At 45.9% G+C, this 17,143-nt stretch overlaps 2 protein-coding genes across 2 annotated transcripts in view; both read right to left on the bottom strand.

The window, feature by feature from the left end:
* The window catches only part of LOC138783417 (serpin B4-like), a 28,953-nt gene extending 28,854 nt beyond the window's left edge, over positions 1-99 (bottom strand). Inside the window, exon 1 of the mRNA XM_069958110.1 lies at positions 26-99. The gene's annotated coding sequence lies outside the window, so the exon portion shown is untranslated. The remainder of the gene's footprint in view (positions 1-25) is intronic.
* Positions 100-10,458: 10,359 nt separating this feature from the next.
* LOC138783419 (leukocyte elastase inhibitor-like) overlaps positions 10,459-17,143 on the bottom strand; it is a 51,411-nt gene continuing 44,726 nt past the window's right edge. The window contains exon 7 of the mRNA XM_069958111.1: positions 10,459-13,093. Within this exon, the coding sequence (XP_069814212.1) occupies positions 12,689-13,093 (405 nt within the window). The 3' untranslated portion in view covers positions 10,459-12,688. The remainder of the gene's footprint in view (positions 13,094-17,143) is intronic.

A 17,143-nucleotide genomic window follows, 5' to 3' on the forward strand; every position in this document is an offset into this window, starting at 1 on the left:
AAAAGACACAGAAAATTATATTTACCTGCTCTTCCTTTGAAATCTTGAATGTAGAATCCAGATGAATGAGGAAGTGCACGTTGCACAAGGTATAGTCATTTATACCACACCCACTGACTGTACTTTTATGCCAGTTAAAACAGAATTAAAAAGCAAAGCATTAAGCTTTTTGATGACATGTCAACGCTCTACAAATGCTGGCTTTATCCCCTATTCTTGAGTAATTTTTGTAGGTTTGTTTCAATCCATGTTCAGCTGCAGACATGCTAAAAGCCTAAAGCCATTATTTGGGAATTTAAAGAGTAATTGCCACTTACAGGGAATCAGCAGGACACCTTTAGTAACCTGTGGAAAAGGAGTATATAGGTGCAGCTCACAGTCTCAGTAACTAATTGTCACAGCCGCGGCGGCGTCCCGCGTTCCGGGCCGCCGCCGCGACCGCTTCCTGCCCCATGCAGCAGCCGGTGTCCATAGTCGGGGACCCGGCGCTGCTATCACCTCGGCCCCGGGGGGCGCCTCACCTCTCCACGCTCCTGTCTCCCGCTGTGCCGGCCGGCGCGCGCGTCCCCGCCTCCTAGGGCGCGCGCGCGCCGGCTGTCTCAGATTTAAAGGGGCAGTGCGCTCCTAATTGGTAGTTGCACCTAATCACTCCCCTATAAATCCCAGCTTGCCCTGTTCCCTGTGTTGGAGCCTCTACATGCTTCCCATAGCGTTTGGCCCAGCTCCCTGTTGTTCCTGTGTCCTGTCTGTTACCTGGTCCCAAGTCCCTGTTCCTGAGTCCTGTCCGTTACCTGGTCCCAAGTCCCTGTTCCTGGTTCCTGTTCCCCTGTCACTCCACCTGTTCCCGTGTCCTGCCTGTCACGTGCTCTCTCATCTGCAGACTATTGCCTGTGCCATCTCCTGCCACGCCTCGCCTGCCGACACCAGCAACCAAGCCAGGGGTAGCGACCTGGGGGTCGCCTGCCGCAGCAAGTCCATCCCGCCTTGCGGCGGGCTCTGGTGAAAACCAGCGGCCCCTTAGACTCCGCTCCCTGGTGAGGTTTGTGTCATCGCTGGTGCCGGTCCAGTGGATCCACTACTCCGGGCGTTACAGTAGGCTCCAACCATGGATCCCGGCAAGGTGCCCGATCTCCGTGACGTCGCCAGAGTGGTCACTCAGCAGGCGCAACAAATCCAGAAACAGTCACAGCAGATCCAGCAACTCACTGCCGCCTTACAGCAGCAGACTACTGCCCAGCGCACACCACCTCCTGACGCTTCTTCTTCACTCCGACTGGCCCTCCCAAGCAAGTACTCTGGGGACTCTAAGTTGTGCAGAGGATTCTTGACTCAGTGCACCATGCACATTGAACTTTTGAGTAGTCAGTTTTCCACCGAGCGCTCTAAAGTGGCTTTCATCATCAGCCTATTAGAAGGTAGAGCCCTGGCCTGGGCCACGCCACTGTGGGACCGTGATGATCCAGTTGCTGCCAATCTCCGGGCCTTCCTATTCGAGTTTCGCTCCATCTTTGAGGAACCTGCCCGTGCTTCTTCAGCCGAGACTGCTCTCCTCAACCTCTCTCAAGGCAGCTCCTCTGTAGGTGACTACGCCATCCAGTTCCGCACCCTGGCAGCCGAATTGGACTGGAACGAGGCCGCCCTATTGGCCACCTTCAAGAAGGGCCTGTCTAGTCGTGTGAGAGACGTGCTCGCGGCCCGAGACCTGCCTACCTCCCTGAACGAACTCATTCTACTGGCCACCCGAGTTGATACTCGTTTTTCGGAGAGGGAGGAGGAGGTTCGGCATGAACATTTACTAACCCGTTCCCGTCGCCATCCCCAGCTGGCGCCGGTTTTCCAGAATCCTGACCTTTCGATGTCCCAACCCTCTCCTGAGATTCCTATGCAGGTGGAACGGGCTCACCTGACGCCTGATGAAAGAATCCGGCGCCTGGAGCAGAATCTCTGTCTCTATTGCGGTGGTTCCGATCACTTCCGGCTGGGATGTCCCCTACGTCCCCAAACATCCGGAAAATGCTCGCACCTAGGTCCGGTGGGACAGGTGTCCCTAGGTGTGAATGCCACCATTCCAAGTCTGTCTATGCCAGTTTCCATCCGGACTCTCTCAGGACGAAATCATCAGACTACTGCCTTCCTCGATTCTGGGTCAGCAGGCAGTTTTATTGCGGCAACATTGGTCCAAAGATGGCAGCTACCCGTGACCCGACTAGCCAGGCCCCTGACTATCTCCTCGGTCACAGGCGAAATTCTTACCGACCGTGTGTACTACCAGACCGCACCTTTAGTCCTCCAGGTGGGTCCTTTACATCAAGAAGAGATATCCTTCTACGTCCTGCCCCATTCTTCCCCCGCGGTCCTCCTGGGACTCCCGTGGCTGCAAGAACATGCCCCTCAACTGGACTGGAGAACCGGGAAGATTCTCAGTTGGGGTCAGGACTGTTCCAACCAGTGTCTTAGGTCACCTCAGACCAAGTGTACTATGTCGTTTCCTGTCCCAGCCAAGCCTCTATCCGACCTACCGGCAGAAGACCAAGACTCGGCGGATGCCTTCTCTGCCGAGGTGTACCCTCTCTCCGTACCCAAGACTAAGGTCGGGTCCTCTCACCACCGGGAGAACTTACAGAAGGTCCTCGTCCACAGACCCACAGTCCCTTGCCATGTTTTACCGCCTGATCGCCTAGCACCAGTCGTCACCTCCTCGCTTCGGAGAGTACCCCCCGGAAAGACTCATGTTCACCCTGCGCTTCGAAGAGGTATTTTGAAGTGGGGTCATTCCTCGTTGGAGGCCGGGCACCCTGGAGTCCGTAAGACCGGCCAACGGATCTCTCGCCACTACTGGTGGTCCAGTTTGTTTCAAGATGTCAAAGACTTTGTGGCTTCCTGTGCCATCTGCAGGCAAGAAAGAGGGGGAGGCCAAAGGGGGGGGGTACTGTCACAGCCGCGGCGGCGTCCCGCGTTCCGGGCCGCCGCCGCGACCGCTTCCTGCCCCATGCAGCAGCCGGTGTCCATAGTCGGGGACCCGGCGCTGCTATCACCTCGGCCCCGGGGGGCGCCTCACCTCTCCACGCTCCTGTCTCCCGCTGTGCCGGCCGGCGCGCGCGTCCCCGCCTCCTAGGGCGCGCGCGCGCCGGCTGTCTCAGATTTAAAGGGGCAGTGCGCTCCTAATTGGTAGTTGCACCTAATCACTCCCCTATAAATCCCAGCTTGCCCTGTTCCCTGTGTTGGAGCCTCTACATGCTTCCCATAGCGTTTGGCCCAGCTCCCTGTTGTTCCTGTGTCCTGTCCGTTACCTGGTCCCAAGTCCCTGTTCCTGAGTCCTGTCCGTTACCTGGTCCCAAGTCCCTGTTCCTGGTTCCTGTTCCCCTGTCACTCCACCTGTTCCCGTGTCCTGCCTGTCACGTGCTCTCTCATCTGCAGACTATTGCCTGTGCCATCTCCTGCCACGCCTCGCCTGCCGACACCAGCAACCAAGCCAGGGGTAGCGACCTGGGGGTCGCCTGCCGCAGCAAGTCCATCCCGCCTTGCGGCGGGCTCTGGTGAAAACCAGCGGCCCCTTAGACTCCGCTCCCTGGTGAGGTTTGTGTCATCGCTGGTGCCGGTCCAGTGGATCCACTACTCCGGGCGTTACACTAATTGGGTCGAGGTGTAACTAAAAAATGACTTACCTAGAAACAGGCGGGAGATCAATAGTGAAAAAATACAGAATATTTAGTCCTCTAGACCAGAAACAGTCCCAACCTTTAACCCTTTGAGGACCAGGCCCAAAATGACCCAGTGGACCGCGCAAATTTTGATCTTAGTGTTTTCGTTTTTCCCTCCTCCCCTTCTAAGAGCTCTAGCACTTTCAGTTTTCTATCTACAAGCCATGTAAGTGCTTGTTTGTTACAGGAATAGTTGTACTATGTAATGGCGTCATTTATTTTACCATAACATGTATGATGGAATAACAAATATATTATTTATGAAGATATAAATAGGTGAAATCATAAAAAAGAATGCAATATGGTAACGTTTGGGGGGTTCCTGTGTCTACGTAATGCACTATATGGTAAAAGCATTATGATACAATTATTCTATAGGTCAGTCCGAACACAACCATATGCAGGTTTACACAGATTCTCTAATGTTATATTTTTTTTTAAATGAAATCCTTTTTTTTGGCAATTAATTATAAATAAAATGGGCCTATTGTGACGCTTATAACAATTTTATTTTTTCACCTACAGGGCTGTATGGGGTGTCATTTTTTCCGCCATGATCTCTAGTTTTTATTAATACCATATTTGTGAAGATCGGACGTTTTGATCACTTTTTATAAATTTTTTTTATATATAATGTAACATAAAATCGGTAATCCGCGCACTTTTTTCCCTCTTTTCGTGTTCGCCGTTCACCGTTCGCAATGACGCTTGTTATATTTTAATAGATTGGACAATTACGCACGCTACGGTATATTATATGTTTATTTGTTTATTTATTTTTATATGTTTTATTTATATAATGGGAAAGGGGGTGATTTCAACTTTTATTGGGGGAGGGGTTTTGGGGTAGTGTGTTAGTGTTTTTAACTTTTTTTTTTTACACATTTGAAGTCCCTTTGGGGGACTTTTACATTTGAAGTCCCTTTGGGGGACTTTTACATCCAGTACTTTGATTTTTACACTGATCATAGCTATGCCATAGGCATAGCATTGATCAGTGTTATTGGCGATCTGCTCATTGAGCCTGCCTGTGCAGGCTCAGTGCAGCAGAGCGCCGATCGGACCGCACGGAGGCAGGTGAGAGACCTCCGGCAGTCCGTTTTACCGATCGGGACCCCTGCAGTCATACTGCGGGGGTCCCGATCGGTAAGTGACAGGGGACTCCCCCTGTCACTTACACTTAAACGCCGCGATCGCGGCGTTTAAGGAGTTAATGACACGCGGCAGCGCGATCGCTGCAGCGTGTCATTACCGGTGAGGTCCCGGCTGCTGATTGCAGCCGGCCCCCACCTGCTATGAAGCACGCTCCGCTCCGGAGCACGCTTCATAGCTGGAGAAACACCCAGGGCATACAGTTACGCCCTAGGTCGTCTGGGGACAGACTTCCATGGCGTAACTATACGCCCTGGGTTGTCTAAGGGTTAAGTATAACTATTTTAATTGAACTAAAATATTAATATAAAGATAACAATAACATGTGCTTAGTAACATATAGATAAATAAATGAAAATCTTAATTCTAAAACATCATATAAAATACCTTATGAGTACGGGATTGAAAAGACTAAATGAATAAAAAAGTCAATAAAGTGCCGCTGGGTACTGGCCAGTATGTTGCAAATAGCATTAATTCAGTGTGTTGCAAAATGTATTAGTTCAGTGTATTGCGGTATCTGTATTTTCATTTATTTATATATATCTTACTAAGCACATGATATTATTATTTTGATATTAATATTTTAGTTCAATTAAAATAGTTATACTTAAAGGTTGGGACTGTTTGTGGTCTAGAGGACTAAATATTCTGTATTTTTTCACCTTTAGTAACCTGATAGTGTTTGATGATAGAGTTTGTGACACTGATCACACTGTTACCTTTAATTTTTGTCTCTATTGTGTCATTTTTGAGAAGACCACATTAATAGCAATATGTAAATTAGGTTCTTAGGTCGACTAGGGCAGCGCTTTTCCAACTGTAAGGTGCAAGTAACAATGGTCACCCTAAGTCTTTATGACTAGAGATGAGCGAGGACTAAAAAATGCTCGGGTGCTTGTTTCCAGTAACGAACGAACACCATTGTAGTCAATGGGAAACTCGAACACTTTTGCAGGGGACCAAAGCTCTGCACAGGGAAGGTTGCCTGAAAACCTGAAAACCTCAGAAAATGATGGAAACAACACGTAAATGGACAGGAAACAGCAGGGGCAGCATGCATGGACGCCTCTGGTGCTGGCTAATTGCAACATTACGCCAAATTATGGGCTCCCGGCCCTCTTCCCCATGTTCCTGTACCTCCTTCCTCGCTCCAACTTCTGTTCACTGTCTGGCCAGTAATCTCCTGAGTTGATTGATGTCTATCAGGGGTCAAAGCTTGAACACACTGATGCAGTAGCTGCATTTTGCTGATCCCTGTCTCCCCCTCTTTCTCGGCTCTCTCCTTACTGCACAACCAGCAGGCCTCCATGTGATTGATGGCTGTCAGGGTGTGGAAAGCACAGAGCAGTGAGGATAGCTATAGCTGAAGTACAGCTCCCATCCAGCCAAAAGAGTGTCAGCAACTGGACAAATTGACTATTGACAGCAGTTTTGGGAGTAGTCAAGTAGAGAATGTGTGTAACTGGTGCTTTTTTTTAAAGGCACCATGCGCGGGACACAGCACAGTGAGGATAGGTATAGCTGAGCTACAGATCCCAGCCAGCCAAGAGAATGTCAGCAACAGGACAAATTGACTACTGACAGCTGCACTACAAGTCCAAGCCAGCAGCCAAGTGTAGCAAAAAAAAAAAAAAATGTTTTGAAAATGTTAAGCTCTTTGAAGGACTGTTGGGTGTCGGATTCCTGCCTAACCACACACTAATTCCCTGACCAACACTCTCCCTGACAGACAGCAACTCTCTCCCTACTCTTATCCACCCTGCGTTTCAAGCGAGCATCCTTCTTATTTGCCCAGGTCATCTGATCTTGCCAGCCAATCACTGCTATAGACATGTAGAGTTCCCACGTGATGCTACGAGCTCCCAAAGACTCTCCTGCATGATGATTGGCTGAGAAAAAGCTGCCAAACATGCAGAAAGAGGAAGATGCCATTGTCTCGAGTATTGTGTGCATTGGACGTCCGCTATTGCCGTGATGACGGACATCCAATGCACACAATTTATAAACTGACAGACGTCTGAGCGGACATCAAAATAATGATCATGACTGACAATAATTTTCTGACGTCTTTTGCAATCAGCAGACGTCATTTTTTAGTTGTTCACACACAGTTTTTCATTTTTTCACTACCTTTTCACCATTTTTATTATTAAATTATTTGGCTTTTCAATTAAAGATATACCCAAAGGCTAATTAGTAAACCCAAACTAGAATAATGTACCAACAGCCAAACAGCGAAATGAACGCTATTTTAAAAGGAGAGGAGAAAGTTGTGTGAATGCAGCCTATCAATGAATTCTCACTGTAGCAACCAAGTCTGGTCACTAGGTGTCAGTATTATAATATTGTATTGAGAGTATCCCCTTACAGATATTGTATATACTTGATACAGATACTTCATACATTGCAGAGCCCTGCAGGAGCCGGCATCCCCAGAGCATAGTCACTGACACTTAGCTGCTATCTGACCCACTTGCTATTCAACTTGTATAGGTATATTTTACTTGTGTAGTCACAAAGGTCCCTGCCTAAAAACTACCACCCCCACTACCACCCTGACATTTCACCACTCTGCCATGGCTTTCTCAAGAGGAACAGATGTGGAGTGAGCTGGTTGCGTGTTCATCGACCCTTTATAAGTTTTGTGAGTGACAGGTGTAAATTATTGATGGGCTAAACCTCCAAGAGAATGTGAGGGGACAGTTTATTGACTTTTTCAGTAACCTATTAAATATGTAGAGGTAAGCTTGAAGTTAGTAGTCCAATTGTAAGGGTTGTAAGTGTTCGACATCATGTTATCTCGAGAGGACACTGATCCTGTGCAGACGTGAACAGTGTCGGACTGGAGTATCTGGAGCCCACCAGAGGAATTGATCCTTGGGGCCCATTAATATAGAACCAGTGAGACACGACATGCTAACTTGGTCCTTTCCTGGATTCATCTGTATCTGTGACAAATCTCTTGTAAATAACATTTTCAGTCAAAGTAAAACTCTCAGAACACGCTACATTTATACAGCTCTCAGGGTATGCTGGGAGTTGTAGTCTCTGAGAGGACAACCCTTTAATAAATCACTGTGTGCAGAGTCTCCTGGTGGCTGCAATTTGTGGGTGACAACCATCAGCCCTGAAGGTCCAGCAATACATCTGTCTACAGCAGCAGTTATCAGAGGATTGTACTACTGTACTACAACTCCTAGCATATCCTGAGGGCTGCAGACTGTCAGTACATGCTGGGAGTTGTAGTGCCTGCAGCTGTTGTAGTTTCTGAGAGGACAACCCTATAATAAATCAATGTGTGCAGAGTCTCCTGGTGGCTGCAATCTGTGGATCACAACCATCAGCTCTGAAGGTCCAGCAATACATCTGTCTATAGCGGCAGTTATCAGAGGCTTGTACTACTGTACTACAACTCCCAGCATATCCTGAGGGCTTCAGACTGTCAGTACATGCTGGGAGTTGTAGTGCCTGAGTCTTTTGTAGTTGGGTCCTAGGTGCATTATACACTGGATGCTTTGTGGCATATAAGAATACATAGATCTGTGGGGGCTCAGTGTAGGGAAGTGACCCTAGAACAGCACAAATAGGGGATAGGGGTAGATGTTTTTGTTCTATCCCCTATTAGTGCTGTTCTGGGGTCAGTCCCCACAGATCTATGTATTCATATATGCCACAAAGCATCCAGTGTATAATGCACCTAGGACCCAACTACAACAGCTGCAGGCACTACAACTCCCAGCATTTACTGACATTTACTGCATTTATAGTCTGCAGCCCTCAGGGTATGTTGGGAGTTGTAGTACCTGCAGCTGTTGTAGTTGGGTTCTAGTTTAAAAGTTTGCACTAGTGTACTGTAGTGCGCTGTGTCAGTACACTACCGCAAACAATACACTGACCCATTTAGACCCCAATGGTACACAGGCTCTGCACATTATAGAAGCGATTACAGTGCAGTTACTAATGACTCACAGGTGAAGTCTTCTCCAATTGCCGTTGCTCACTTTTTGCTTTCTTCTCCATCTGGCGCAGCCATCATGAAGACTTCTCCGACCCCAACTCATCTGCAGGGGAAGCAGCTGGGGAAACAGGGACAGGGGGAGCAGCTGGGGTGATGGGGAGCAGCTAGGGGTGGCAAAGGGGAGAATCTGGGGGGGGGGGTGCAGGGGGAGAATCTGGGGGGGCAAGGGGAGAGGAAGGATGAGTAGCTGAGTTGACAGGGACAGTGGGAGCAGCTTGACTTACAGGAACAGGGGGAGCATCTGGGGTGACAGAGAGAGCAGCTGGGGTGACAGGGGGAGGGGGAGAAGCTGGGGTGACATGGGAAGCAGCTAGGAGTGGCAGGGGCCGGAGGAAAACTGGGGGGGGGGAGCTGGGAAGGCAGGGGGAGCAGCTGGGGGAGAAAGGGGAGGAAAAATATGGGGGGCAGGGATGTGGTGTACCCCCAGGGTGATGTTATATCAGAGGAGCAGCCTGTCACTTGTACCCAGGCGAGTACCCAGGCCAGTTGTACCCTTTTCCTTTGTGGTCAGTGTCAAGCTACTGGGTCCCTTGGGTTGGTGTGATCCAGGATGGCCAGAGTGGTGTAGTGACCCTCCTGGACTATCAAAACCGCCACCCACAGAAAGCGGAAGTGTCCCAAGATTGTGTGGTACACTGTGTCGGTGGAAAGCGAAAGATCACAGAGTCTCTTTAACTTAAATAAGCTCGTTTTACTAAGAAGATCCTTTCTTGAGGCAAGGTTACACGATCACAATGTTTCTCTTGATAAAGCACTTGATATTACACTTTACAATAGTTCCAGACAAATACTTGACAATACAGCAACCAAGTCTGTAGTAGGAATGCAGTGTAGGATACAGTTGTGCCGACTGAGTAGTGTACTGAGTAATACAGAGAAGCAGATTTGCAGAGAGGAGGATGTTGTGAGAGTCCCAACCCAAGTAGTACTGTGCTCTGATGGGATGTTGGAGGATGAGGTAGAATACTTGGAAGAAGAAGAAGAGAAGACCTGTGCCCATGTATTGACCTTTGATTAGTCTTCACACCACCTCATTAATCCTATAAAAGGCTCTAATATGCAAGGTCAATATGCACGTTAAATACTTAAAGTAAAACTGTCACCTCCTTTTTGCATTCTGACATCTCTATACAGGTGTAAAGGGTAAATTTAGCTGTTTTCATACCTTATTTTATATCATACATCATGGTGCTTGTTCAAGTAAAAAGTGATCTTTTATCAACTGCAGATATATCAACTCGCAGCATTAGCACCACTTATCCCCACCCACAATGCCACCGTTGGCCCTGCCCCCTCGCCGCCCATTGGAACAGGCTGGCCTAAAGGTCTAGGCCCCACCCCCTCTAGGCCAGCCCACTTAACACAATCTGCAGTTGATAAAAGATGACTTTTTACTTGAACAAGCACCATGACGTATGATATAAAATAAGGTATGAAAACCGCTAAATTAACCCTTTACACCTGTGTAGAGATGTCAGAATGTAAAAAGGGGGTGACAGTGTCACTTTAAGCAAACCCCCAAAAATATAGTATGAGGGGAAAGATGTTAAAAAGAACCCCCCATCCAACAAAATGCAAGACCAATTGTAAGAAAATTATTGTTCTTTATTAAATATACTTAAAAAAAATCTACATCATTATAAAACATATAATGGGAGCTGGAGCCTATACAAATCCCTAACAATAGGGTGGATAGGAGTGAATTACGTTACATGATACACAAGAAAATAAATACAAATCAATAGATAACTTACAAACATGTGTACTGGGCACTGGGCACAAATAGGACAAGTAATATGACTCACAGTGAATGAAGGTAAATGAATCACATAAAAACTCAGTATACATTACCACTCATGTGTCCCTAGCACATAAGTGGTAACCACCGCACCACTCACCCAACGCGTGTTTCTCGTATTGCTTTATCAAGGGTGATGTCACAAGTACTGAGCTCTCTCTTTTTATATCCCATTAGACCAATCAGATACATACCCCCACATGTGTACCGCTGCATGCTTGTAATTAGAGGCCATTCTATGCATTCACCTGCAGGCTGGGCAGGTCCCCCCATTGCAGCTTCAGGGCAGGGGTGAGGTTCCGGCACAGACAGCTCGTATCTCACAGGCCAAAAGCTCACAGCTGCAGCCCCGCTGTGCCCAAACTTCTCTCCTGCTTGGCAGCGCACATGTGACGTCATTGCGGCGCCACTGAGCAGGAGAGAAATTCATGCACCACAGGGCTGCAGCTATGAGCTTCCAGCCTGTGTGATACACACTGTCTGTGCCGGAAGCTCACACCGGCCCTGAAGCTGCAACCCGGCCAACTCATCAATTAAATGACGGCCATCAGTTTAACCAGGTACCATCTGCTGTGATGAGTGAGGAGCACCTGGTTAAATACTAGATTCTCCAATTTATTTCAGTGGGGCTCATTACTCAAATCGAACATTCAGTTATTTTGGTGCTTGCTCATCTTAGGTCAACAACTGTAGCAACTAGGCCCCAGCAGTTGGATTATGCTAATCGTATTGTATTGTTTATTGAATTAGTATTTTATTGTATTGCTGCAGCTATTGTATATTGCACTTTTAGCAGTTGACAGGGGTTATGGTGAATGCTCTTGGGCATATATAGAAATACTAAAACATTTACCCGGGGCTGCCTGGGTATTAAGTGTCAGTGTGTTAATTAAATTTGGTTGGTGGAAATACTGTATACCTGTACTGTATAGTTGTTGGCTGTCCTGTACTATATAGTTTGAGGGTCCTGTATAGCTGTAGTGCATAGTTTGGGGATCCTGTATACCGGTTCCTTATGGTTGGGGTGGTCCTGTATACCTGTAGTGTAGAGTTGGTGGAGGTCGTGTATACATGTACTGTATAGTTATGTGGTCCTGTATACCTGTAGTGTACAAAGGTGGTCTACCATTTATTTCTGTAGATCTGTTTCGAGACAGCTGCCCCTAGCAATCAATCAGATTCCAGCCCCCTTCAGTATACCTTCCCAACTGTCATTACTGCTGGGGAGCTGCAGTGCTAATTATGTCACCTGTAAGTGCAGTGTGGAGATTCTCCCATTCATTTTTATGGGGTGGTCTTCCCCATCCCCCCCCCCCTCCTGTACATCTGGCAAGGACGGGACCTTCGCTCTAACCTTCCCAATATATTTGTGTGCCAAATTTGGGGTCAAACGGTTCAAGCGTTCTTAAGTCTATAGAAGACAGACGGACAGACAGACATTCATTTTTATTTCATAGATGTAGCCCCATATTTTATATACAATAGTTCCAAGGGACACTCAATATTCACCTTGGTCTCTGCCTGGCAGAGTTAATTAACCACAATGGCGCCCCAAAATATACTATACAATGTTTTCGATGCACTCAAGCATTCTTGGTCATGACTAAGGGCACTTGTATTTGTTCACAATGTGAGAGTAACATAATGGCTTTTTAGAACTGATCAACAGAGCATTGAAGATTGTAGTTTGTCTGGGAGTTGAATTCTATTTTTCTATGTATATATTATATTGCCTCATTGGTCTGGAGGCTTTTCATGCTTCCCTGTATACTAAGCCCTACTGAGGCCTGGACATTGGAAGCAAGTGAGTACTAGCTTGCTGCTTTTGTGATTGACAACTGTAGTACATTAGGGTGAGGGCGACTCACAAAAGGTGGATGGACAACCCACTTCATTTACAATTGTGGTGACGTATAAAAATTCTTGTATCGTCTGAACTATTAAAAAGCTAACACAATCTCAATGGTTATTTGCAATGTTTTGTCTTTCATCATCTTTTTGGTTGTTTTTCTTTTATCATGGCTTTTGAAACACTCCACAAAAGATAAAACATTTGTTCAAAATATCCCGCACAATGAAGATGAATGGATGATCTGCTTTGAAGGTCATTTGTGGAAGTCTTAAGGTGAGAAATCCAAGACGATCATCATCATCTATTATTTCTTCAGTACCGTCCTCAGCTGCCTCCAAAGTTACAAAATTAATTATGTCTGGCATGTACAAATTTTCTTGGCCATTTCCAGACATGTTTGACTTGGTATTGCTGAAAACATCAGTCATTCCCATACGATGTAGGGCATTTCTCATGGAATAGTTACTCTCTATCTTAAAATGAGGGAGATAAACCTCTATAAATGTTCTATTCATATTGTATGGGTTGGTCCAGTCATTGAGCCGTTCATATGTGATGTTTTCTTTAATCTGAAATATAAAAAGTTTGTTTAATAACAAGCAGTCTGGCTTTGAAGTACAGAGCTTTCTATCTTTCATGCTCTGCAATACAGGCTCCATAGGACTCCACATGTTGAGATATTCTCTCCAATGCCTCTAGGGGAGGATACATTAATAACTTAAATGTCCATTTACATAGTCCACTTATTTTTATTGTTGGCTTGCTTTTGAGTAATCATAATAATTGTCAGTGTTAACAAAAGAGAACATCAACAATAAAACAATTGTTAATTGCTGGTCAAAAATTTTGATGCCACAGCAGAACAATTGTAATTAGTTTCAACACACCTACACCTTCAGAGAGAACAGTAATAGATACAAAAACCCTTGGGGGTGTACCAAAGCAATGATACACCTGCAAAATGCCAATGGCTCCACGCTCTGCAGTCACAATGCCAGGTGGTAACTGTTTAAATTATAATCAATATAAGCTCCCTTACCCATATGTAAATGACTGTCATAGATCAGGAAGAGGTTAAAGATACCTATTTACAGTAAATAACTAAGAATGTCCTACTTTTTCATGCGTGTACATTAGGAATATTCCAAATTACATGGCACTTTGTTGAAGTCACCCATAATTAGCATATCTTCCTTCAGTGCTGTACATCAACTAAAAAGCTAGTAAAGGCCCTATTCCGTTGCCGCCGACAATCGGCCCGTAGAATAGAAAGCAACGATCAGCCGACATCGTTCATGTCAACTGATTGTTGCAGTCGTTTGTGTTTTAACCCCTTACGGACAGAGACAAATTTTATGAATATGACCTGTGTCACTTTATTCATTAATAACTTCGGGATGCTTTTACCTATCCGGCCGATTCTGAGATTGTTTTCTCGTGACATATGGTAATTCACATTTCTGGTAAAATAGAGTTGATACTCATAACTAATCTTTATGAGAAACACCAAAATAATGTGAAAAATTGTGAAAAAATGCATTTTTTCAACTTTGAAACCTTTCTGCTTATACAGAAAATGGTTATGCCACATAAATTATATATTAAATAGCATTAGCAACATGTCTACTTTATGTTGGTAGATTTTATTAAACTATATTTCATTTTTTTTAGACAATAGGAAGCTTAAAACATAAGCAGCAATTTTCCAAATTTTCAGTAAAATTTCAAAATCTGATATTTTTAGGGACCTGTTCAGGTTCCCAAGTGTATTTGAGGGGCCTGTATGTTAGAAAGCCCCACAAAGCACCCCATTTCAGAAACTGCACCCCCCAAACTCTGCAAAAGCACATCCAGAAAGTTTTTTAACCCTTTAGGGGAGTCACAGAAATAAAAGCTAAGTGTGTAAGAAATTTGAAAATTTTTATTTTCTGTGCAGAAATTTTATTGTAATCAAATATCTTTCATAATGATAAACCTATTAGCAGAGAAATGCACCCCAATATTGATTGCTCCGTTTCTGCAGTTTATAGAAATACCCCATATGTGGCCCTATTGCGCTATTTGACGCAACCACAAGCCTCAGATATAAGGGAGCGCCTAGTGAATTTCAACGCCTCCGTTATATTTGGTCATTTTTGACTGTACCACTTCAGGTTGGCAGAGGCTCTGGGGTGCCAAAACATAAAAAACACCCCTAAAGGGACACCATTTAGAAAACTGCACCCCTCAAGGAATGTAACAAGGGGTGCGGTGAGCATTTGGACCCCACAGGTGTTTCACAGATTTTCAGAACAATGTGGTGTAAAAAAGGAAAAATTCTATTTTTGACACTAAAATGTTGTTCTAGCCTTCATTTTTCATTTTTACAAGGGGATAAAAGAAAAAAAAAAACACCAAACGTGTAGCGCAGTTTCTCCCGAGTACAGAAATACCCCACATGTGGACATAAAGTGCCAAGCGGGCGCAGGACGAGCCTCCAAAGGGAAGGAGCGCCAATTGGCCTTTGCAAGCTGGATTTTACTGGAATGGATTTCAAGGGTCATGTCGCATTTACAGAGCCCTCGTGCTGCCAAAACACTGGAAACCCCCCACAAGTGACCCCATTCTGGAAACTACACCCCTCAAGGAATCTAACAAGGGGTTCAGTAAGCATATGGACCCCACTGGTGACGGGCACAAATGTGAAACAATGTGACGTGAAAGGGAAAATTTTCATTTTTTCACTTTCATGGCACAAATGTGCCCATCATCAAGGGGTCCATATCCTCACTGCACCCCTTGTTAGATTCCTTGAGGGGTGTAGTTTCCAGAATGGGGTCACTTGTGGGAGGTTTCCAGTGTTTTGGCAGCACGAGGGCTCTGTTAATGCGACATGGCGTTCATCATCCATTCTGGCCACATCCAGCCTCCAAAATCCAAATGGCGCTCCTTCCCTTTGGAGGCTTGCTCTGCGCCCACATGTGGGGTATTTACGGACTCAAGGGGAATTGCTCTACACATTTTGTGTGTTTTTTTCACTTTTAACCTCTTGTGAAAATGAAAAATTTAAGGCTAAACCAACATTATAGTGTAAAAAATGTAATATTTCATTTTCAAGCCATATTGTTCCACATTTGTGCCCATCACCAGTGGGGTCCATATGCTCACTACACCCCTTGCTGCATTCCCTGAGGGGTGTAGTTTCCATAATGGGGTCACTTGTGGGGGGTTCAACTGTCTTGGCAACACAGAGGCCTTTTAAATGCAACAAGGCCCTCGAAATCCATTCCAGCCAAATGCAGCCTCCAAAAACCAAATGGCGCTCCTTCCCTTTGGAGGCTTACCCTGCACTTACATGGCGCTTGTGGGGTATTTCTGTACTCTGGGGAAATTGCTCTACACATTTAGTGTTATTTTATCTTTTAACCCCTTGTGAAAATAAAAAAAATCAAGACAAGATCAGTGATTTAGTGTAAAAATTAAACATTTTTTACACTAAATGTTGGTCTAGCCTTGATTTTTTCCTTTTCCACAAGGGGTTAAAAAAGAAAGTGAAAACAAAACGTGTAGGGTAATTTCCCCTGAGTACAAAAATACCCCACATGTGGATATAATGTGCCATATGGGCACAGGGCAAGCCACCAAAGGAATAGAGCACCATTTAGAGGCGGGAATGGAGGATGGAGGCCATGTTGCAATTAAAAAGCTCCTGTGCTGCCAGGACAGTAGAAACCCCCCACAAGGGACCCCATTCTGGAAACTACACCCCATAAGGAATCTAACAAAGGGTGCAGTGAGCATATGGACCCCACTGGTGACGGGCACATATGTGGAACATGTGCCGTGAAAAAAAAAATACAATTTTTTCATTTTCATGCCACAAATGTGCCCGTCACCAGGGGGCCATATCCCCGCTGCCCCCTCGTTAGATTCCTTATAGGGTGTAGTTTCCAGAATGCGGTCTTTTGTGGGGGGTTTCTACTGTCCTGGCCGCACAGACGCTTTGTAATTGCATCATGGCATCCTCTAATGGGAATGGCGGCCATACCTATTTAGCTGGGGAAAAGGGACAATTCTAATTTATTTGGGGGTGTTAGGCCAATTATTAGTTTATAAGGTTGAAAATGACAGGCGTCCATCAAATTCAACCTGTGTTGATCCAGAGGAATGCAAAAAAACCCTTGTGAGGCAGACGACAGTAGCCTCATCACAGGGGAAAAATTCCTTCCCGACTCCATATTGGCAATCAGAATAATCCCTGCATCAACGTGACCCCTGAAATAGGAATAAGGGACTGTATTTAGAAAATGTAGAACCCCAATGACGTGTGGTGCGCCTTGGAGCGATCCAGTATACAGAGGCCGGGGTGATCAGGGCAGGTGGCACACTGGAAAATGGTGTCCTTCCTGATCCCCCTGTTACGCCACACTCTGCACTTCTTCTGGGGTCTCCTGTTTTCCAGTGTGGGGGACGTCACCTGGAAAATGTTGTCCTGGTGCGATACGGGGTCCTTCATATCCAGAAGCGCTGGGTACGCTCCATGGCTGCTAAATATTAGGGCTTTATTACTACTTCTGATATTTTCGGATTGTGCGGCAAGCTACAGTAGCTCGGGCAGCGAGGGACCAGAAGAGGGGGTG

This window comes from Dendropsophus ebraccatus, chromosome 2 (assembly GCF_027789765.1).
Source record: "Dendropsophus ebraccatus isolate aDenEbr1 chromosome 2, aDenEbr1.pat, whole genome shotgun sequence".
Classification (NCBI taxonomy): Eukaryota; Metazoa; Chordata; class Amphibia; order Anura; family Hylidae; genus Dendropsophus; species Dendropsophus ebraccatus.